This window comes from Actinia tenebrosa, unplaced genomic scaffold (assembly GCF_029948245.1).
Source record: "Actinia tenebrosa isolate PJP-AT-01 unplaced genomic scaffold, QUT_ActTen_1.0 PGA_scaffold7__59_contigs__length_16204524, whole genome shotgun sequence".
NCBI classification, from domain to species: Eukaryota; Metazoa; Cnidaria; class Anthozoa; order Actiniaria; family Actiniidae; genus Actinia; species Actinia tenebrosa.
Window position 1 is genome coordinate 13,362,296 of NW_028292584.1, and position 23,617 is coordinate 13,385,912.

Consider the following 23,617-nt stretch of genomic DNA (forward strand, 5'->3'; position numbering starts at 1 on the left):
TCGTCAATAATCTTCAAGTGAACGTCCGTCTAGTAGAGCAGTTTAATAGTCAGTTATGGCTGCTGCCTAATCACTGGCCGAAGACGAATATCGGAGCCTGGTACTGAAATTAATTAGCTTTGCATCTGCATATGATATATGTGTATGATTTACATGATTATTACAAGACTGCCTTTAAGTATGATCAATGTGTCTAACAAAACCGAAGAAAAGAGCAAAATGTGAACAAATTATGTTGCAAGTGTATCTTTAATTATCGAGAAGTAAAGGTAACGGATACCAGTAATATGTGATACAGATGTCCCGCATAACATTTACCCTGTTAGTAGCATTTTTAAAAGCACAAGGCAATTCCTTATCAATACTGTTCTCGTTTGGTCCTTATTCACTCTTGATTGATAATATTTAATACTTGATTATAACAAGACTGTCTAGTATGATCAATGTGTCTAAAAGAACCAAAAAAAGTGAAAAATGTGATACAAATTGCAAGTGTATCTTTTATGATAGAGGAGTGAGTGTACTATCAGTAATGATACAGATGTCCCACATATCATTTACTCTATTAATAGCATTTTTAAAAGCACAAGGCAATGCCTCATCTTGTTCCATATTCACTTAACATTTGCTCAAGTCATCCAGAGACTGGTACTGTGGAGACACACCCTTGTGTTGAAGGGCCTGGTACTCTCCTGTACGTGTTGGGCTTCCTGTGGATGGCACTACTACACTCTTAGGGGACAGCCGTGTTGAAGGACTTAGTGAATTGTAGTTACCATTATATTGTTGGATGGTCTGATAGGTGAGTGGTGGTGGATTTGAAACAGCCTTTGTCTGTCCATGTTGATCTGCACTTTCATACTGAGGCATGGGGATTTTCGTCCGTACACCAGAATGTGGTTGGGACGGCTGTGTTCTTGTTGACACCGATTCATATTCAGGGATGCCTGCATTACTCGTCGATAATCCTCGCCTTCCTATTGGTTCATATTCTGGCACATTTGGTGTTTCGTTATCTGTGGCATTAAAACTTGTTTCTTGAAGTGAGATGTCGTTCTTTGTTCGTAAGTAAGAATAATAATGAGTGAATAGACAGAGAAGAAACAAAAATATACTTAATCTCAATAAAGTTAGTCACCAAAAACCTAGAAAGCTGAGATAACTGAGGATCATATGGAAGTAAAGCTTTTTTGATATAAACTGCAGCTTGAGGATGCTCAGGGAAGGTGAGACTGTAACTTGTAAAAGATATGCAAGTCCATCAACAGTTAACAAGCGGTTGAAACATGTAAAATGTGTCTACCCATAATCCTTGTCGGCCTCAGCTTTATAGCTTTTCAGGTGAATAATTTTATTGAAATAAATATATAACGTACGAAGAAATGAAATGCAACAAAGATTGAATGAATTAATGGACGAACGGATGGATGGATGGATGGAGGGAGGGAGGGAGGGAGGGAGGGAGCGATGGATGGATGGATGGATGGATGGATGGATGGATGGATGGAGGAAGGGATGGAGGGAGGGAGAGAGGGATGGATGGATGGAGGGGAGGGAGGGGGGGAGGGATAGATGGAGGGATGGAGGGAGGGAGGGATGGAGGGAGGCATGGATGGATGGATGGATGGATGGATGGATGGATGGATGGATGATGGATGAAAGAATGAATGAATAAACATGGATAGCTGAATCAAAATTCCATGTGCAATATCAATAATACGTAGATAATATTAGATAATGTGGTATGATTTACACATATAACATTACCATTTGTCCCTTGTCACTTTTGTTCGATCTGCAAAAGGCGATGTTTACATTTAATTGTTTTTATTTATCAGAACTTTTATCATCTAAATGTCTCAGATTAGTACGTACCTTTCCCCAGAATTTCCTTTTGAATCTAAAATCAGGAAAAGTATCGTTAAAATGTTAATCCTATCTGTACCCTTATGTTCTTTGTCTTTGCACCCAAAATAACGTATCATACCTTTTCTACGTAACCACAGGAATCCCACTATAAGTATGATGATAAGGACAATCGACAAACCAAACAGGGCTCCAAGAACTGTAACTAGTGTCTTGTTGTCCCCTTTACATGGAATCGGCGTATTTTGTTGATCTTCGGAATACGGAATTATTTATGTTAGTAGTATAGGGAATGGGGGTTCCAGCGCAACGACCACCGGAGGATTACCCGTCTAAAGTACCCCCCTCGATTCGTACCGCGATTACCCGCATCCCGTGGTTATGTAAAATATGTTAGTCTATATATGGAGTGCGAAGATTGTAAGAAGTTCGTTAACGACTTTTGCATAATTTGTCTAAGACCTAAAGTTATCGTACCTAAGCCCAAGGGTTTCTGGTGTTGTGGTAAGAAAATGCAAATAGAAGACCACGCGTCAGCACAGTGTTACGAGTGTGGTAAGAATATTCGTAATGCCGTACCAAATGCTACCAGGGAACAATATTATTCCAACGGAGGTCGTAAGAAGACCCCATACAAGAGAATAAAATACTTTAGGGAGTGGATGGGTTACATCCAAGGTTTACATCCTGTTTACTTGGATGACGAAGTGAAGAAGGAAATTATGTACCGTTTGAAAGAGCCAACCCCACAAAGCATGCGAAAGGTCTTAAAAAAGATGAAGTTAAGGAAACATTACAAGGCTATCCCTTATCTTTTGTCTGAGATTACGGGTAAGCGCATTCCTAATGTCCCGGATATGCAAAGGGCGGAGTGGTTGTTCTGTCGACTAGACAAAGACATCCCTTATTACCCTGATACGATCTATGAGATATTCTATGAGATGGACCCCAACCACCCATTGTTAGAATGGATTCCTAGAAGATGAGATGCGTAGTTGAAATCCATCGGGGTTCTTCTCAAAGGAAATATCTACTGAGCGAGTTTTCTTTGTAGTTCCTCTTTTACCTCTTGGTAGATCTTCTTGCGAGATTCCTCTGAGAGGTCTTTCACGATGGTTTTTTTATTTCCTGTCATCAGTTCCCCGTACTTCCTTTCCTCCGCAAGGATCAGAGAGAACTCCGCGTCGTCAACCTTACGGTCCCGCAAGGCTTGGGATACGAGGTCGGTGATGGTGTTGGCCTTTGCTTTTGCTATGGCTATATGTGTGTCGTGTTTGGATATCTTACCAGACAACTGCTTTATAATGCCTGTCATGACGGCAGAAACGATGCCACAGACGGCTCCAACGCCGGCTAATGGGACGCCGACGACTACGCCAGGTCCAGTAAGGGAGGTAGCAACCCCAGTACCTGTAAGGGCCACGGACATGGAACCAGAAGTTATAGCAATCTTGTGTAACACGTTGCGTGCTCTGGCATACTTCTTTCTAACGTTTTCATAATGTCTCGCTTGGTCGTCTAAGTAAGACAGGATTAGATTTACCTTGTTGAGGCGAAAGTTACCTGCGTTAAGGTCTTCGGAAAGTTCAGGGTAGATAGGAGGTGCGGATGGTATAACGTCCATTATATAATAATGTACGACGCCTTTGGGAATGATATTCAAGAGCAACCATATCACGATAACGGGGATTATGCCAACTGGAGGGCCTTTAGGAAGATGTTTCCACACGCAGACCCCAGTAAGTTTGAAAGGAGACCTGATGGGATTTATTTCAATGGTTCCAGGATGTACAGCAACGCAGACTTGGAACCCCTTTCATAAAGCTCCAACGCCTGTTCATAAAGCTCCAACACCTGTTTACAAAGCACCGACGCCCAACTTTCCAGACAACTTGTTGTTAACCACGGGAGATTATCCCTTTTACGACGCCGAAGGGGGCGTGAACGACTTTAAGACGATGGTAACGTTCTTGAAGATTTCAGTGGGTAAGCAATCGTTCGATGTAGTAGTAAGGAACATCTACGGGGAGACGATGTTGAAGCATACGTCGGGTAAAGAGGCCAGGGAATGGTTAGCAGGCCCCAACATGCGTTATTGGCCGCAGCAGTTGAACTTTGCTGTCTGGGCTGCCACTAAGGGTTGTGGTGTCGGTGCGGATATGTTACACATTCCAATAATGCGGTTTCATGTTACCTTTACGGTACGAAGATTGTTAAAGGAACTCAATGTGCCCTTACCCGGAGACAAGGCATTTAATCCTTTGGATAACCGATACGACGCTGCAGGGTTAGAAAGGTTAATGAATGAGTTCAAGCCACAGCAAAAGGACTTTCGTTACAAAGAAGGTAAGACGCATGGGTTGGGTATTGTTTACGTTTGGGGTGCCGGTGGTGAGAGACCAGCCGATTATGAACATCAAGAATATCCAAGTCATGAGTTGGAGTTTGGTGACATGGGCGGCGATAAGGCTAACAACACGTTCATTACCCGAATTCAGTCGAACTACCTCGGCACTTGGGATCCGTTCGTGTTAATGAAAGGAAGAGGTTTAAGGAACCTAGCTAGGATTAACCGTAGTATTGAAGCATTCGTGTATTGTATCTTAGGAGCGCAGGTAAACACCCGTAGTCCAATCGTTGGATCCCAAGGTGCTTCGCGTGAGACGCAGGAAGAGTTCCTGACCCTATTTGAGTCTGCAATAATAGAGAACGACATATCCAAGTCAGTACAGAGATACCAATTAGCGGTGCAGCAGTCAAAGGCAAGATTGGATTATGCTTTATCACCTGGTTGTTGGTTGATGCCAAGTAACCTGGTTATTAACACCCATTCTGTGGTTGGTTACAACAACAAGTTACAACGGGCTACACAAGATATGAAGTTTGGAGTCAATGACGTTAACTCCGACACTACCAAGGGTATTTCTAACTTCGTTGAGAAACCGAAGAAGGAACTCATAGACAAGCCTAAAAAAGAAGTGTACGTACCCCCAAAGAAACCCGTGAAGAAGGTTACCGAGGAATATGACCATAACTCATTAAAAGCCGGCTTAGCAGCTGCAAGCATTGGTCTGAGCTATTATATATGGCGATGAACAACCCCTACGTAGCTGGAGTAGATTGCGTCTATACGACTTACACAGGCGAGAAAAAATACACCCAAGCATCTTGGGTTGATGTCACGGGCATGTCCGTGGACCTGAATTACTCAGGAAAGAAGTTAATCCTTTGTAGTATTTGCATTGGCACGAGCAGTCATGCTAACGTGGGATTTAGGTTCCTGGATGAGAATGGTATACTACAGCCTATGCACGCAAAAACGAATAATAGAGAGCCCACGCATTTTTCCGTAGAGCCCAACCCTAACAGCACTGAGAATCTATCCGTTTGGACTTTCCATATGGTCGCCGACTGCCATGGGATGGTAAAATTACAAATGCGTGTAGACGATACGGGAATCGTCACCGTGAATAGCATACATGACCAAAGAGACCAGCCCTATAATCACGCTACCATTAGCACTCTTACGGTATTAAGTATATGAATCCACATGTAAAGGAAACCCATCATGTTTTCCATTTAGACCAAAAGGAATATGGCGAAAAGAATGAGTGGATTGACATCGGAATGTGGGTTGAAGTCGGTGGCTTGGGATTAATAATATGCACTATTAGCATTAACACGGGTAATGGTGCAAACGTGGGGTTTAGGCTCGTCGACGAGAATAACCACCCATTGCCATCATACAGAAAAAAAGTTAACAATAGAAGCCCGACCCATTTTTCGTCGGAGCCCCCTCCGCTAAGCGGAGAAGACTTAACGCCGGTTACTTTTCATATGATAGCCAACTGCCAATATGCCAAGCTGCAAATTCTCCCCCACGATGGCAACGTAAGGATAAATTACGCCGGCGGCGCTGCCACCCCCGACAAGCCCTGGAATCATAAGCCCATTTCTACTATGAGTGTCCTACCCCTGATACCGCATTATCAAGGCGGTGCGAATACTATCTTTACTTATCCCCAGTCGAGAACGCCTCGGGCGACCGACGACGATAAGCCACCAGTAACGTACAAGGATAAGATTAACCCCTCATCTTCTTCAAAAGTACCACTCCGATAGCAACAACTAATATCCAAATGTTGTTACCCACGAACTTTAACAATTCACCTCCTGCCTTTAAGACCAAGGAAACAACAGAACCAAGCAGCCCTGGAATACTGGCTGCCATCTTTTTTCCCAAGTCTGTTAGGCCATTGCCTAACTTCTTCACACCAGCTCCTGTAGCTTTAAGGGCAGATATGATTACCCCTACGACGCTTGAAACGGCGACTGCAAATGCTAAAGGTACCCCATACTTCAAGAGGGCCCTTTTTACCTTTTCCTTGGTGGTAAGCCCCAGCTCCTTTTCCAGGTTGTCCTTTTGAGCTTGTAATTCCGCGACTCTTTCCTGAAGGGCTTCTAATTCCTTTTGTGCTGCCTCCCTTTCTTCCTCGGTACGAGTTTGGTCATTGATTATTTCCTGCTGCCGCTCTATTTGCCCCTCCAGGTCTTCGATGACCTGATCTCTTTGCCGGATTTGTTCTTCCTTAGTGTTAATTTCGACAACCAACCGCCGCCGTTCCTCTAAAGAGCCAGTTATGGTGGTACGTAAGTTCTTAGCATCTTCCTTACTTATGTCTAGGTCTTGTAGGGTGAGATCAAATGCTTTTTCGGCCTGGTTCATTCGACGTTCAGCATCGTCTCTTTGTTCTCTAAGTTCTATTATTCTTTGGTTTTTATCGTCAAGTTCTCTCTTTTGAGCATCAAGGAGTAGTCGGTTTTGTCGCATATAATCTGCTTCCCTTTCTTCCAACGTTTCTTGTAGTCCCTCGACGCGCTTTTCTAGCGCGACCTTTTCATTCAGGATGTGCAGCCTTTCTAACATGCTTCTAGTGGCACGCTGGAAGCCTTTTAATCTCGCCACGTCACCCCTAACGTCACCATTCTCATCAAAGAGGTTTTGCGGTTTCGTCCAGCGGTCTTTATCAGGAAATCTTAGGTCTTGAACGCTTATGAGGACTTTGTTTTCGCGTTCTGTGAGTTTTACGTCGTCAGCATCAAAGTTGTCGTAGCGCTGCGTTAGCTCTTGCGTTGCCCACTCTACGGTTTCCCGCGCGGCTGCTTCCGGCTCGCCCATGTTTTGAAGCTCTATGCGCTCACGCGGAAACAAGTACTCGCGTGCTTTGGGATGTCTTAGGGCCTTTACAATCCTATCCCTTAGGGAATCGTCGACTTGTTGGGTAGGAAGCAGCGGTTCTTCATCACCGTCGTTAATGTCAGCCTGACCTTCCTCAGTGGTAGGATCGAAGTCGGGGTCTGTTCCTTCTACTTCCATTATATATGATAAGCTCAAAGTTAAATCCAAACATATTACCTAAGCAGGTTGGTGGGCTGAAAGCAGAGCGCACCTTTCATCGGGTTACCTTTACCCCCAGCACCGCAAGGCCAGGAGAAACGCTGTATGTGGGTGTACCCCGTCTAACAGACAACTTGGTGTTGGTTCCTGGGACTTTGGCCTTGAGGTTCGATCTAGCGGTACAACCAAGTACTGCGGACAAGCGCTATGTCGTCAATAACGCAGGTAGGAACTTGGTTTCCAAGATGCGCGTAAAGTTCGCAGGGGAATCCTTGTTGGATTTGAATAGGTACGACTTGTATGCCACGTACAAAGATTTGTGGTTGACGGCGTTCGACCGTGCACAGAAAGTAGAGCAGGGAATTGGAAGCGTTATTCTTCGTAAGCTTCGCAGCGACACCGACCCGGCGCCTACGGACTCCAGTGGAGCAACCGCAGTAGAAGACGCAACAAGGGTAGTAACTGCGTACGGTACCAAATACGTTATCCCTTTGGACTTTGAAGTAATTACGAACCATGGCGTGTACTACCCTAGACAGTTATCCGAGTTACAGTTTGAAGTAACCTTGGCAGACACTACGAACGTCATAGGAGGAATGGACATCGCAATTAGCGGGGCTGTCGATCCTTATTCTATCACTAACTTAGAGCTACAGTATGAAACCGTGTACAGCGAAGAGCTGGCCCGTAGCGCCGGCATGGAATACAGCTCCGGGAAGGCATTCCTTTACGACCACGTAGTGATGTATAAGACGTTTAGCTTCCTGGATAAGACGGATGAGGTTATTAACCAAAGTATTAACCTCCCCCGAAGAAGTCTCACGGGGTTGATGCTGGTGTTTGCCAAACCCTACGAGGCTGGTAAGCGCGACTCCGAAGCCTTTCACAACCCCAACATTACTAACGTCGGTGTGAATATCAACGGAGTTCCAAACAAGGTCTACTCGCAGGGAATAAAGCCCGCAGACGTGTACAGGGAGGCAATGCGCAAGTTTGGCGACCAAATTAGCCCCGAGGAATTCTTTAATGATAAGTATGCGTTATGGATTGACATGCGCACCATTAACGACGAAGACCTACATGGCCAGGGTTTACGTCTAGTAAATACGCAGGATGGTATAACGTTGGAAATCAAGCGCACCAAGAATGCCTCCGCTGGCGACGGTGACAAAATAAACTGCTACGTCTTCGTCGTGTCTGACGCGCAACTGAGCGTAGAAATGAATCAGCTAAAGAGCGTTGCCTATTGATAAAAAAAAAAAAATATCCCTTACGTATAATATGCTTCGCGTATTCGAAAACAACGAAACCAAACTGCAATGCATAGTGCAAGGCGATAAACTATACTTCAAAGCAAAGGAAGTGGCGCTGGCGTTGGGTTACGAACGTCCAAAAGATGCAATTAAGGTGCATGTTCGTGAAAAATATAAGGTAAAGCTTAGCGAACTTAGAGTGGAGGTGAATCGCCTCCCCTCGTATTCACAGCCTAATTCCCTGTACGTAACCGAATCTGGGTTGTATCAACTAATATTTAGCTCTAAGATGCCAACGGCAGAGACATTCCAGGATTGGGTCCTCGAGGACGTTCTTCCCGCATTGAGAAAGACAGGTAAGTATGAAATAGGAAGGCGGTTTGATAGTCCTAACAAGTTAGTCTTTAAGATCGAGAATGAGTTTGACCTGCATAAGAAAGTCGTGGACTACATACGTCGGTTCCACCCTATCCTATTGCTTGCACCAGGTCTTGGAGAATTACAGGACTCGGACTCCAAAAGGATAGTATGTTGGCAGAAAGGTTACCAGGCAGGTCAGCCTGACATCTTAGTTCTTAATGCACATAAAAAATATAATGGGTTATGCTTGGAGTTGAAGACACCTAAGGGTAACGGCGTATTATCCCCTAAACAAGAGGCGTTACTAGCGCAATACGCAGTAAATGGTTATCTAACTATGGTGTGCAACGATTACGACCTTATCTGCAGGGAAATTGACTATTACGCGGAAGGCATTCGGGTACCTTGTCCTTGGTGTGTTAAGGCTTTTAAGACGCAGGAGACGCTGCAGACCCACCAAAGGATATTTCATAGGTATAATGATCATTGAACAAACGCACTGGTGTAATCTGACCGTGGGTCAAACTTACAAAATAAAAAATTATATCATGTTTGAAGATATCAACCGATTGAGGTTAATCTTAACGCATGACAATGAAGAGAGCACTTTATGGGCACCTGACTGCGTGCGGTATGTCCTTCAAGGTGAGGAATACACACACATAAGAAGTTATGGTAAAGTGAACGGTCGATGGAAGTTTGACATCGAACGCCGCACCGACGCTAATCCATTATGTGATTAAGCGACCAATAAATTAATGCTCCGCCTACGAATGCGCAGGTGTGAGCGACGACTTTTTTTCTCCGCTATGCTTGATCGATATTTCAGGCAAGTCCCTCGCACAGTACGGGCATTTACCTGTTACGTATTCACGCACGAGACCGGTAGCTTGACATAGACCCAGCGCTCCAAGGGAATAACGTGCTACGATTAACAAGTTCGACATATATTAAGGGATATTAACTATTTTTTCTCACCTGCAATGTTCATTTCGATCTTTTCTTGACGTATGAGCTATCAATGTCATAGGCGTTGATAAGAGGAAATTCCTCACTTGCTGGGAAAACCTCTTCGCAAACGGGGCACATGATTATACCATGCTTGCCTATTGCGTAATTATACGCGATACTAGCAGCCATGAGCACAGGTAGACCTATAAGGATAGCGTTCACAATCGTTTCAGATGACATATATATTAAACCATTATTGGGTGGCTTTGTCCTTTGCATTTTGTTCGGCGGCCTTCTTAAAGACGCCTACGTAATGTAAGAAGGTCCTGGCTGCCGTGGGGTCATACAGGCATTGCCAAATATGTTGGTCTGACCGGCAACAGCCGCAGCGACTGCAAGTATCATCCCAGTAATCCCTGTTTTCCCAAGGAACGCCTTCGTATTTGTCAAAGTTCATAAAGTGAACGTCAATCACCCTTTTTTACGCTGTTAACCTAGCCGCGGTACCTATGGGGCAGCAGCGGCTGGCTACATTGCCGTGGTCTTCGCAGCTGACATCAGAGAGATCGTAAGATAAACAACGGTGAATATGCCAGTCGTCGGTGATGCTCCGTTGACATCGACTGCATCGATCCTTGAGGCAGACACGATGTTGGGTATGGTAATCTAATGCGTGGTACTCATGATCTTATTACAAAGGAACACGTTAGGGTTTTCTCTTCCTTAAGGCAGACCTTATTTTTGAGGTGGTAGGTCAATCCTTGCTTGCTACTGAAAGTACGCTGACAGGTTTCGCATTGCATGCTATATAGAGTCTTTATTCTTATATAAATTATAAAAGAAATAATAAGGGATAATTTGGAACTTATTTGTAGACGTCAGCTAAGGTTCTCTGTGCTTTAGGATCTGCGGGGCACCAATGCCCAACGAAGGATCCTTCAGGGAATACCTTGTCACAATGAAGGCAGGTGTATTTTTTACATGGTTTGGGGGTCGTAATGCAGTCGGCAGGTAGTTCGCACGTAATACAGTCCATATATTAAAATGAGAACTGTATTCTATGGAGGGTATCGCATGAAATCCTTAATGGACTCCTTAGCCCAGCCTGCCATTGTCAACAACGCACCAAACCTCTCCGCGCGCTTCAGACCGCACATTTCATCGTACAATTCCTGCACGCGCTCTTTTAACCGGTCTATCTCCTCCCTTTGCATTTCTATGGTGTCTCTTTTATCTTTTGCGTCGGCGGCAATCCTTCTTACTGCTTCCACTGGGTCCATCGTATATATAATGAACCATATTCCCTGCAATGCTCTGATAGTAGGACCCACCGGCTGCGGTAAAACGCAGTTCGTGGTAGAGCAGCTATTAGGCCCCTTTAGATACCGCTTTGACTACATAGTGCTATTATGTCCCACCTACGTGAACAACCGCACCTGGACGGGCATAGGAGTGAAAGACGACGACTTCTTCGTAGATATTTTAGACCCTAACGAGTTATCCAGCCATTTGAAGTTCTGGCACAAGCAATTCCCTAAAGATACGCAGACTTTACTCATACTGGATGATATTGCCTGTGGGGACGACGTAAAAAAGCGCACCTCCGAATTAGTGAAGCTCGCCTTCAGCGGTAGACACGACAATATCAGCGTTTGGTTGCTCTCGCAGCAGCTTACCAGCGTCTCTAAGCCCTTCAGGGAAAACATAGGTTCACTTGTCGTATTTTATACTCGGAGCCGGAGTGACCTGGAAACCATCTTAAGCGACTACGGCGGTGAGATAAGCAAGGAACAGTTACACGAATACATGCGGCATTTAAAGACGCACCAACATTCCAAAATGATCTTCTCTTTGAGGTTTCCGTATTCCATTAACATATATGGACATTGAGCAGCTCTTAAATGAAGTCCCCACGCAGTTAGATGAAAGTAACCTTAAGGAACAACTTAACATCCTTGTGCCATCTGGAAAGTGCAAAGAAATGATAGGCAAGGAACTTACCCATGAGCAGGTTAATAAGTTGTCAGAAGAGGAGGTTAAGAAGTTCCATAAGAGGTACGAGGCCGCCCTCGCAAGTAAGACCACGGACGCCGTAGCAGACTCCGCTATCCGACTTGCGACTAAATTGCTTGGACTTGCGCTGCCCATAGACGACGTGGAGCAACTGCGGAAGGACATGAGCGAGGACTATGTCATTGCCCAAGAACTTAAGATAACCTGCGGGTGGTTGTCTTTGAAGTGCGGTAAGTTAATGGCAGTCGCCTCTGCGGCTTTGCACGTGGCTCAGCACGTCGACTTGAAGGAGGTACTGGTGTCTTGGAAGGACTTCAAGAAGGACAGAGAAGTCGAAAAGGTCTTCCAGGCGGCACTTGCTGAGGTACCTGATCAAGTCGCCTCAAGTACTTAGTCAAGTCGTTGTCAAGTCACCTCAAGTACTTAGTTAAGTCGTCCTTAAGTCATTCTCAAGTACTTAGTCAAGTCGTCCTTAAGTCATTCTCAAGTACTTAGTTAAGTCGTCCTTAAGTCATTCTCAAGTACTTAGTCAAGTCGTCCTTAAGTCATTCTCAAGTACTTAGTCAAGTCGTTGTCAAGTCATTGCCAAGTCATTGTCAAGTCGTCATCAAGTTACTTGTCAAGTCCTTCAAGTCCCTTAATATAAGATGAGTGACACCGAAGAACAACCACCCGTAGAAGATACCAAGATTACCAAGGTTAAATCTCCGGGCAGAGTCGCTGCCGGAAAGAAGCTCGCAGAAATGAATAAAAAGAACAAAGCCAAAAAAAAAGAAAAGGTGGAGGAAAAAGAAGAGGAATCCTTCATTAATCCTGGGTACGTCATTGGCGCGTTAGGAGTTGCTATAGCAGCAGGCAGCCTTTACTTACAATGGCGGGCAACGAAAAAGGTAGAACCGCCAACGTATCGCGCACCTGTGGAGGTTAGAAAAAGTAAGATCCCTGAAATGGAGTAGATTTATCACCACGTACCGTGGCGACCTAGATTTTCCTTCTCGCTTTGTAATATAATGTCGACCGCGTTGTTGAAAACTGTTGAAGAAGCAGCTATCATTACTTCTATTGTTGCGGGTATTGGTTGGGTAGGTAAGAAAGTGCTCAAAGAAGACTTTACTGAAGACCCAAGCAAGAGCTTCGCTAATTTTGCTAAGATGACCGCTGCCGTAGGCGGGGCTATCATGCTAAAGGATTACCTACGAAAGGAAAAGTACCTACCTAACATATAATGGTTAGCTTAGTAGCAGGCGGAGTCATTGCAGCTTTAGCATTTACAGGGGCTAATTATGGTGGTAGATATCTGGATAGATTAGTTAGCGGTGACAAAAACGCAGAATCTAACGCTGAGAGGAAAAGACACGACTTAGCGCTGGAGAAATATCAGCGAGACGTGGCAGCTTGGAATGAAAAAAGACAAGCTTACAGGGATTGGTTGGATAAGAACTACCAAGACAAAATGCAGGCGGATAAGAACTTCGAAAACACAGACTACGCCTTCAAACTTTATGCGCAGGCGCACCCTGACTTTAGAATGAGAAAGCCTCAGTTTAAGAATTACTACCAGCCTTCTAAGAAACAAAAAGATAATGAGCTGGTATTTGTAGGAGTCTCAGGGCTGGCAGGAGGCGTAGCTTTGGCGTATCTGCTCTAACGAAGGGGACTTGTTCCCTGTAATATATGATCGTCTTTTTGGAAAGCGACAAGAATAACTTTACCACTTATTTGAATCCCCCCATCAAAGCCTATAAGGTTCGGCTGGTTAGTTGCTCTTTGTACAATTCTTGGTATAATTTAGTCAATGGTATGGTCACCGTGCATAAGGTGTCTAACAATTACCAAGGCGTAATGCTACCCGATGGACATTACACACCAATCACCCTTGCTAAGGAATTAGCAAAACACGGTTATACTCTCACCACGGGATTGCCACATGAAATGACCTTCAAACATAATCTTCCTAACAATTTCTCGGTAACCCTAGGAAAATACGACGCATTGGGATCTTTATTAGGTGTCTCAGGCAAGACGATTACCAACACAGCCATACCTGTGAAATGGAAAGTCGCATCCTCTTACGAAGTCTATTGCGACTTGGTCCATAGTTACAACAATGGAGAAAAGTCTTCTCTTATGTCCAAGTTTCTACCCAAAGGTAATCCATTTGACCTGGTAGAATACACTCCCATTTCTTTGAGCTATGATTTGTCTAATTTGGTAGAAAGCATAAACATCACCATTAAGGTGGACGGAGAGACGGTGGATTTTAACGGACGTAAGATCAATCTCGTCCTGGAATTCATATAATGGGCCGCGTAGAGGACAAACTCAAAAGGATTTACTATGGGCCGGAAGGCTATTGGAGAGGAGCGTCAGCTATCAAGAAACTCGCGACCGCGGCCAGGGTATCAGACGAAACAGCTAAGAACTGGTTGAAAAAACAAACCCTCTGGCAGGTTTATCTTCCCGTGCCTAAGTACATTCCCAGGCCCAGCTTCACCGTAAATACCCCTAATGAAGTTCATCAGGCGGATTTGCTTTTCTTACCGCACGACAAGGTGAGAAAAAAGACCTATAGGTACGCTTTGACCGTAGTTGATGTCGCAAGCAGATACAAGGACGCCGAACCCATAACCAGCAAGGATTCTGGGGAAGTCGCAGAAGCCCTAGGTAGGATTTATAAGCGCGTCTTGAAATGGCCTAAGCTGCTGCAAGTGGATGCGGGGACAGAGTTCATGGGCGTGGTTACTAAGACCCTGAAAGACCACAGCACTAAAATTAGGAGAGCCGAAGCTGAGTACCACAGGGGTCAGAGCATCGTCGAAAGATTTAATAAAACCTTGGCCGAGCGTCTCTTTGGGTACCAGTATTGGAAAGAGCTGGAAGATCCCTCCAAACGCAACAGGGAATGGACTCAGAGGCTCCCCCAGGTCATCGCGGCTTTGAACAACGAGGCGGCCAGGGCTACGGGAATAAAACCCAGGGATGCCATAAAAAAGAAACACGTGGAACACAAGTCCTTCGTCAGAAGTTCGAGGGCGGTCTTCCCCCAGGAAAAAAGATTAGGTAATGTCACGGTTCGATATCTCTATGAGCCGGGTGAATTAGAAGGAGGATCCAAAAGAGCTACGGATCCTAATTGGTCTTTGGAAACTTACCAGATCCGAAGTGCGATAGCTAAGAAGGGTCAGCCCATCTTGTATCATCTTCATGATGGTCCAACGCGTGGGTTCGTCAAAGAAGAACTGCTTATCGTGTGATGTCCGAATGCTATCGTATGCACTCCGTCATCACACATCCATCGCTTACCGTCAAATGCAGACAGTGACACCTTCTCCTGTGTAACGTTGTGTATTTGATGTCCGTAGCTGCGCCGGCTGTTCATTTTATGTCGCTGTTCCTTACGCGTACGCAGGACCTTTAAGTAGGAATCGTGGGTTATGTCCTTCTTAACCACGTATCTTTTTACGCCTTTAGCTTTCTTTTCTACACCGTCCAGCTTTAGCACGCTGTACATCTTGGGTTTCAGCCCCACGTATTCCACGATGGGTTTTCCTTTCATCTCGTCCTTCATTTTCCCGATTACTTTCTTGTTTTTAGGGGAGTAAAGAAAGTGGTCGCGTGGGTAATCGCTGGTGTCGTATTCATCGATGTCGGGAACACAGTCTTCGTAAATGTCTTCCGTCTGCACCTCTAGTATCAAGGAATCGGTGTCGGTGTATAAGAGGCGGCACTTATCACCGTATTTCGGTTTTAGCTTGTCGTAGTAAAACTCATACATGAGCAGCTTTGATAGGTCTAACACTGTAAACCCCGTGTATACGGGTTTATTCAGGAATAGATTCGCTTTCTTCATGTGAATCACGTAGAAGTTTAACATTTCTACGTATCTAACGAAGCCTGGCTGTGACACGTATGCTTCTGCTTCCTCTCTGGTGCTGGCTATCTTTATGCTTACGCGCTTGCGGATGTTCTCCATTGTCTTTCCGAACACGCTGTTGTTCATCAGTTTGAAAAGGTTTTTCTCGAAGTCATTTTTCGCTGCGGTACGCTTTTGCGTGTTAAAGTCAATGTAGGGGCGCATCCAGGGTTCCTGCGTGAATTTTAGGACTCTGTGGATCTTCTTCACGCGTAAGCCGTGGCGCACATAGAACTGCAGGTTGCGGTAATGCACCACATACTTCTTCTTATCCATCAGGTTCATAGTTAGTTTCCTGTACGGTTTGTAACCAGGGCACATTTCCCTCTGCAGCGGACTTAGCTGCTTAAATGGTATCTCTATCGCTTCTGGTGCTAAGGGGAACTCATTGTGTTCGTCGTGCAGGCGCTCTGGGTACTCCAGATCCACTTCTAAGACGTAACCCTTGTCTTCCTCCTTTCCTACCTGCATGTAGAAGTCTATCGGCTTCACTGGATCCCATTCGAAGTCTCTCACAGGTAGGTACTGTGACATTGCCCAACCATAAAGGTTATTCGCATCCAGGTAGTAAATGTATGTGGTTGGTTTCTCTGGGTCGTGCTCTACTAAGGGGTTGTTTGCGCGGGCGTAACGTCGACTGGGCCCGCATACACCGCCACGAATACCGTCTTCCATAAACCGATACATGTCGTACTCCGTTAGGAGATCCAACTGCGCATTTGTCTTCTTTAACAAAGCACTCCAGCTGAGCCCAGGAGCCGTGTAGAAATTAGCGGGATCCAATCCGTAATATTCCATAGCCATCTTTCTGAAGCTTTGAAAAACATCTGCGAGCAGCACTACGTCAGACCTTAGGTAGATGTCGTGGTAGTCCCCCATGTTCTCACAGGAGTACTTTTCCCACACGTCTAACGCATGCTGGTACTCCTCATCCTTTATGCCGGACTCGTTTAGGGTGCTGTAGAAGTGATCTTTGGGTGGTAGGGACTCTTTGAATCGATCCCAGGAATCCATGTATTCGTATGGGTAGACTCTTTTCCTTTCCGCGCCATATTGACTGGAAATGGGAAAGTTGGTGTTATACTTTACGAGGTTTGCTAAGGAGTCCGCCATGAACTGCTGCGAGTCTAAGAACTTTAGCTTACCCACAGTTACGGACATGTAGCGCTCTTTGTTGTTGGGTATGCATTTGACGTCGGAGCCGTCCGTTCCTTGTAGTAGCAAATGGGAGTCGTAACCGCGGAGGTTGTGAAAGAACACGGGTATTTCCATTTCTGGATCTACTTTGAAGTTTATATTACATTTCCAATGAGCCGCTCCTCTGTATTTACCCGTGATGTGGCAGTGATCTCTAACCTTATCCACATAGAAATCCTCAACAAATGCTTTGTGGCAGTGAATGCAATGCGTGGAGGGCTTTCCCGGCTTCTCACCCTTCTTAGCATACTTCCCGCATTTAAAATGAGCTTCTCCTAAATACTTTCCATCTTCATCCCACGCTTTCTTGGCTCGTCTTCCAAACTGGAGAAGCGTATGTTGACAAATGTGGCATTTCTTTACCTTGGTAAAAGCCTCCTGGTTCTCTTTGGTAAATTCCATCTTCTTTGGACGTCTTAATTGTTCTCTTATCTCCCCCTCCTCTTCTCGCAATGCTTCTAGAAACTCATTAGCTGCGTTCTTACCTCGGTAAATCACAGGAGGGTTTGCTTTACCGTCTGATCTGACTACTATGTAACCAAAGGAGCAGATCTCGTGTAATCCCACCTTATTCGTGGCACCACTTTTCTGCTCTTCCTTAGTTATCAACGCTTCAAAGTCTGCATATATCACGTAAGGCACCTGCATCTGCTTTTGATGGTCTGAGTAGGATAGGTTCTTATCTGTGGGCATCTGGATCCGTTGCGCCACTTCTTCGACTCCGCGACATATTTCGTTGTGATCCTTTAGAGCTTTAACGCTGGTAAAGGATAATAAGCAGCAATCGCAGAAGTATTTCTTGCCTTTGTGTTTGGTGTGTCTGTAAAATAGTCTGCTAACATGTTTGACCCACGAATAATGCCCGCCGTGGTAGAAGAGATGTATTCGTTCTCTTTTACTCTTTGACAACACTAGTGGCACTATCGTTTGGTCTCTGACTCCGTAAACGTTAATTGCTAGATCATTTTCCTGCTCAAATATCGGTATGTCTATCAGCTGCATTGGGAACTCCACGCCGTCCCACTCCAAATCGTCTGTTGGGTACTTACTTGGTCTACACGGATCCTTATCTACTGGATACAGTGCGGATCGTATTGCCCACATAAAGCATCTGTTGTCATCATTTTTTACGTTGACTATGGCTTTCTTCCTTTCTACCCACGTTGGTAGGGGCACGTAACTTCCTCCTCGTATTGGTACGTACCTTGCCATGCTAACCTCCATACCTTCTACCTCCTCCACTGTCCAACCTGATCCTTCTTTCGTGTAGTTAGACAGCGACTCCATTATTGCTTCTAAGGCTTCGCTGAGTGACCTATCCAGATTCGTGGACTCTAATATGACCAGTGACTTTGATCGCAGCATTGCTGTCGTCGTTACCTCATCTTTTGATAAACTTACTTCCACCATTATACTCGCTTTCAGGGCTCCTAATTCTTCTATGCCTTTTCGAAGCGTTCTCTTGACCTTCCTTTCTGACTAACGCCAAAACTGTCTAACGTCAATCTCACCGTTACCGGGTATTGATACCGTTTCGAAATTGCTTTGGGATTCCATCTATATAATAGGAAATATCTTATACCTAATTCCAGACCCTTTTCAGATCGTCGTAGTCATACTCACAATCCTGACAATGCCAAAACAATTTAACCTTAGTCTCAAACTTCTTACCACATCCACAATCATAGCTGCTCATACATTTCGTCTTCATCTTTAAATGCTTCTTCAAGTCCACTTCTTTCTTAAAAGTTCTCTTACAATCTTCGCACTCCATATATAGACTAACATATTTTACATAACCACGGGATGCGGGTAATCGCGGTACGAATCGAGGGGGGTACTTTAGACGGGTAATCCTCCGGTGGTCGTTGCGCTGGAACCCCCATTCCCTATACTACTTATGTTAGCACAATACAATACAGATATGGTCCCACAGATGTTTACCACTGTTTTGATTGCTACACGCTATCGAGACCGGCAACTGTCGCGAAAGCGAAATAAGGCACTAGGCAACCGCAAACATGTCAAATAAATCGTAGGTACTTCACGATTACCTTGATAACCAAGTAGCAATGAAATCAGTGATAATACAAAAGTAAAAAAGCCCCTTGCCTTCCCCGAGTCGAATCCAAGTTACTAAACCATCTTACCATTTGATTTCTGAATGATGTTGTAGTCTATCTGTAAGCCATTGATTTCTTCTCCTTGTCTTTTGATATAATCTCTCAAAGGCAGCAGTGGATCAGGTACTTGACCGATGACTTCTAGCTCAAACCGCACTATGATACTTCCCTTACTATTGTAATGAAAGTCGTAAAGATAAAAAGAATACAGCTTTGCTCAAGTTAAACCATAATATATTGAAATCACTCATGTGGGTAAGGATATCGTGTGGATTTTCCGTTAACTGCAAAGTTATCCTGTGCTCAAATTCAGTAAGGAGAGAGGATCTATAGCACAGACCCCGGTGAGCTGCTCTACTGCTGTATTTTGCGGCGGTCCTTAATTAGCGATTATAAGTGCAGTTACTGAAATTATAGGCACTATATATTTGAATACTTACATGAAATCCTTAATGTTTATGGCAGCCAAATATTGTAAACCTGAGTATGCAGCTTCTAACTAGAAATCAATAAAATAAACTAATGAAAATAATGACCGTGCAGTGAACGAACGAACTACGAAGGAAGTAAGGAAGGAAGGAAGGAAGGAAGGAACGAACGAAATAACGAAATGAACGAACGAACGAAAGAACGAACCAACAACGAACGAACGAACGAACGAGCAAAAATGACTATTTTCTACTTACTATTTTGATGCATTTCTTTTTAAGATCATTGTAGTCTGCTGATTTTGTATCTTTAATATCATCCTGCCATTCTTGGTTGGTTACTCTAAACTGCCCGGTAAACGTTTCCTTGAAAACTAAAGTAGAAACGAAAAACAGTCAAATATGGTATGATGGGTTATAGGAAGTTCCTCTGATCAGGACTGGATCAGCTCAAGCGAGTGATATTTGTAACTCTCATTATCATTACTTACGTATTGGCTGTCTGTAAAAATGCAATATCTTCTCTCGTACACCAACGCTATTTTCAGCCTTACATACAATGCTAGCACTATCCACTGCTTTCTGGATGATAACGAAAACCAAATACTGTTTTCCATCTAATCCTGCATCATGGCTGGTGATGGTAGTCAATATATTCGGTGCAGAAGGATTGCAAGACATGCATGTGTTACTGGGATATGCGTTGATACTAAGGTTGAACAATACCAGTGGATTGGACTGACTGTAGGTCTTGTTAGTTGATCCACTCACTTCCAGAGGATCTATGTCTGTTAAGAGTGAAACAAAATAAAACGTGAAACAATTATAATGACTCTTCCTGGTTTAGTAAACGCTCACTGCAGCATACAAGTATTTCAGTTATTATACATCACTACCAGTTCAGGTTTTATCTTAGCTGTGTAGGCATGCAGACATGCTAATAAATTGTAGAACCCTTAAAGTGGAAAATAAGAAAACAATAAAAGATACTTTTGAGCTCATTGGTGATCATTTACGGATACCTACTCACATTGTACGACGACTTCGATCGGGACAGATAGGAGCAAGCCAAGAGGATTTTTCGCTTCACATTGGTATGTTCCGTTTTGTTTTCGCTTGATGCTGTTGAATACTAGTATGCCATTTTGCCCATCAGCTGATGTCACCTCATTATGCTTCCATGTGTAAGTCGGTGGTGGATTGCTGTCACTTTGGCAATAAAGGGAAAAACTAGTCCCCTCTTTTAGAATCATTTGCCTTCTCGATGATAGAACACTAATGTTGGAAGGTGGATCTGCACAATGTAAATTATCACATTAATTAATACTTTAAAATATAAAACAAATAAAGTCTCTAATTTTATAAAAGGTAATTTTCGAGCCGGAAAGATGGAAAATTATTAATAGCAGCGAAAAAAAGAAGATAATATATATAATATACCGGGATAGACTTCAATGCAATGCAATGGAAAAATGAACCCAAAGTTATTAAAACTGGCTTGGTATATTTTTTCGCAATAAAAACATTTCTTTTATCATTATCATAGCAAATCGTAATGTCTTTTATCTAGAGCCAGTACCGATCATCACAACGAGAAAGCTATTTTCTGGAGAATAGCATATGACTTCAAACTTACATTGCACATCTAAACATATGTTGACATTCTTGGCGTGTCCAATACCATTATCTGCTGTACACGGGTAGCACGATGAATCGTTCCTTTTTACTCGTGTTATATTGAATATTCTTCCAACACCAATGACAGTGCCATGCTTCGTCCAGGTGATATTAGGTACTGGGTATCCACTGGCATTGCAAACAAGACTAACGTCCTTGCCTTCTTTAACTGCTAATTCTTGTTTGTACGGATTTGTTATTTCTGGTGCTAATGTCCGTACTAGAAAAAAAAAAAAAAAAAAAAAAAAAAAAAAAACCTTTGATGCGCAATGTACTTATCTTTTCCAGCCATTTTAGTATTAGTCGATTTATATATTGAACTCAGGTTGTCATGAATGCATAACTATAGAGGTTGTCATAAGATCGGAAATAGGGAAACTATAATTCATATATAATTCTTGTAAAGGCGCTATAGCAAGTCAATAAATTGTTATTATTGATGATGATGATGATGATGATGATGATGATGATGATGATGATGATGATGATGATGTTGAAAGAAAATGTTTTTAAGATGTCGTGTAAAAAACAAGGGGAAAAACAGAACAAAAAATTGGCGGCGATAACATGAATAGTTTCATGTTATTGTCTTTCTTTCATTGTTAAAGCTGCTCAATAATGTAACGTGTAATCAAGCAATATCAAGAAAAATATATCATCTAGCCTTACATTCATTCTATATTTGCTACCTCGGGACACCCCATAATGTCCACGTGCAGCCCAAGATGGCCACCTTTTCGTCGAATAATTCTATTCGAGAACCAGGAGAAAAAACCCTTGATTAAGCAAATCCAGTAAATGATTCAAACCCGGGACCGTTCACTAGAGCACTACCGCACTACTACCGCACTACTACCGCACTACTACTGCCACTTACAGCTCTATTCCCATAAAATAAACACTCCATAAAATGTTATTATGTTACTCCATAAAATGTTACTTACCTTTTACTGTAACACTTTTGCTCTTATTTGTTCCAACACCAACTGTATTGTACGGCTCACAAGTGAAAGTATAGTTTCCATTCTCAGCAAGTTTAACAACAAAGACACCGTCTCCATTATTACCATTGAACACGTTATTACGATACAAGGAGTAGAGTGGGGCGGGTTTAGCGTCTGATTTGCAGCTGATGTTTATCGACTCTCCTTTACAAAAGTCCTTCTTGTCAGGTGTAATCTTGATACCTGTATTCTCAGGTTTATCTGAGAAAAAGGTCTTTTTTCGATTTGTCCGATGCTCAATACACCCTATACTAAAGCTTAGAAGACGGCGTGCATTGGAAGGATATCGTATGTAAACGAACACAGACAAGCACAGGAATTAACGAAATTATTATTATTATTGTTTTTTGATTTTCAAGGCTTTCTTGAGCACGCGTTCGCATATGGGTATTAATGATAATGTTAGACTTGTTGGATCAGATTTTCATGTTTTTCAAGGCATTATAATCACAAAATGTGCGGTGAAATCTTATTATTTTTGGAAATGCTTTTTAAAATTGGTTACGAAACTATTGACGAAGCTTTAAAAAATCTCTAATACGGAACTTTAATTTTGTTATAGATTTTTGATTAATTACATATTTATTTTTATATGTTACCAATAAATAGAAAAAAAACAAAAACAAAGACAAAAACAAAAACAAAAACAAAAGCAAAAGCAAAAGCAAAAGCAAAAGCAAAAACAAAAACAAAAGCAAAAGCAAAAGCAAAGCAAAAGCAAAAGCAAAAGCAAAAGCAAAAGCAAAGCAAAAGCAAAAGCAAAGCAAAAGCAAAAGCAAAGCAAAAGCAAAAGCAAAAGCAAAAGCAAAAGCAAAAGCAAAAGCAAAAGCAAAAGCAAAGCAAAAGCAAAAGCAAAAGCAAAGCAAAAGCAAAAGCAAAAGCAAAAGCAAAAGCAAAAGCAAAAGCAAAAGCAAAAGCAAAAGCAAAAGCAAAAGCAAAAGCAAAAGCAAAAGCAAAAGCAAAAGCAAAAGCAAAAGCAAAAGCAAAAGCAAAAGCAAAAGCAAAAGCAAAAGCAAAAGCAAAAGCAAAAGCAAAAGCAAAAGCAAAAGCAAAAGCAAAAGCAAAAGCAAAAGCAAAAGCAAAAGCAAAAGCAAAAGCAAAAGCAAAAGCAAAAGCAAAAGCAAAAGCAAAAGCAAAAGCAAAAGCAAAAGCAAAAGCAAAAGCAAAAGCAAAAGCAAAAGCAAAAGCAAAAGCAAAAGCAAAAGCAAAAGCAAAAGCAAAAGCAAAGCAAAAGCAAAAGCAAAAGCAAAAGCAAAGCAAAAGCAAAAGCAAAAGCAAAAGCAAAAGCAAAAGCAAAAGCAAAAGCAAAAGCAAAGCAAAAGCAAAAGCAAAAGCAAAAGCAAAAGCAAAAGCAAAAGCAAAAGCAAAAGCAAAAGCAAAAGCAAAAGCAAAAGCAAAAGCAAAAGCAAAAGCAAAAGCAAAAGCAAAAGCAAA

At 43.0% G+C, this 23,617-nt stretch overlaps 1 protein-coding gene across 1 annotated transcript; it reads right to left on the reverse strand.

Moving 5' to 3' along the window:
* Nucleotides 1-230: 230 nt before the first annotated feature.
* LOC116295313 (uncharacterized) lies at nt 231-22,493 on the reverse strand (the record flags this gene model as incomplete). The annotated part of the gene is made up of 11 exons (XM_089040606.1): nt 231-1,056; nt 1,768-1,795; nt 1,876-1,900; nt 1,988-2,119; nt 19,102-19,247; nt 19,515-19,573; nt 19,761-19,876; nt 19,994-20,290; nt 20,533-20,796; nt 21,139-21,399; nt 22,124-22,493. Coding segments are annotated over 11 exons (2,136 nt in total), but the record flags the coding sequence as incomplete, so codon positions are not given.
* Nucleotides 22,494-23,617: the final 1,124 nt, after the last annotated feature.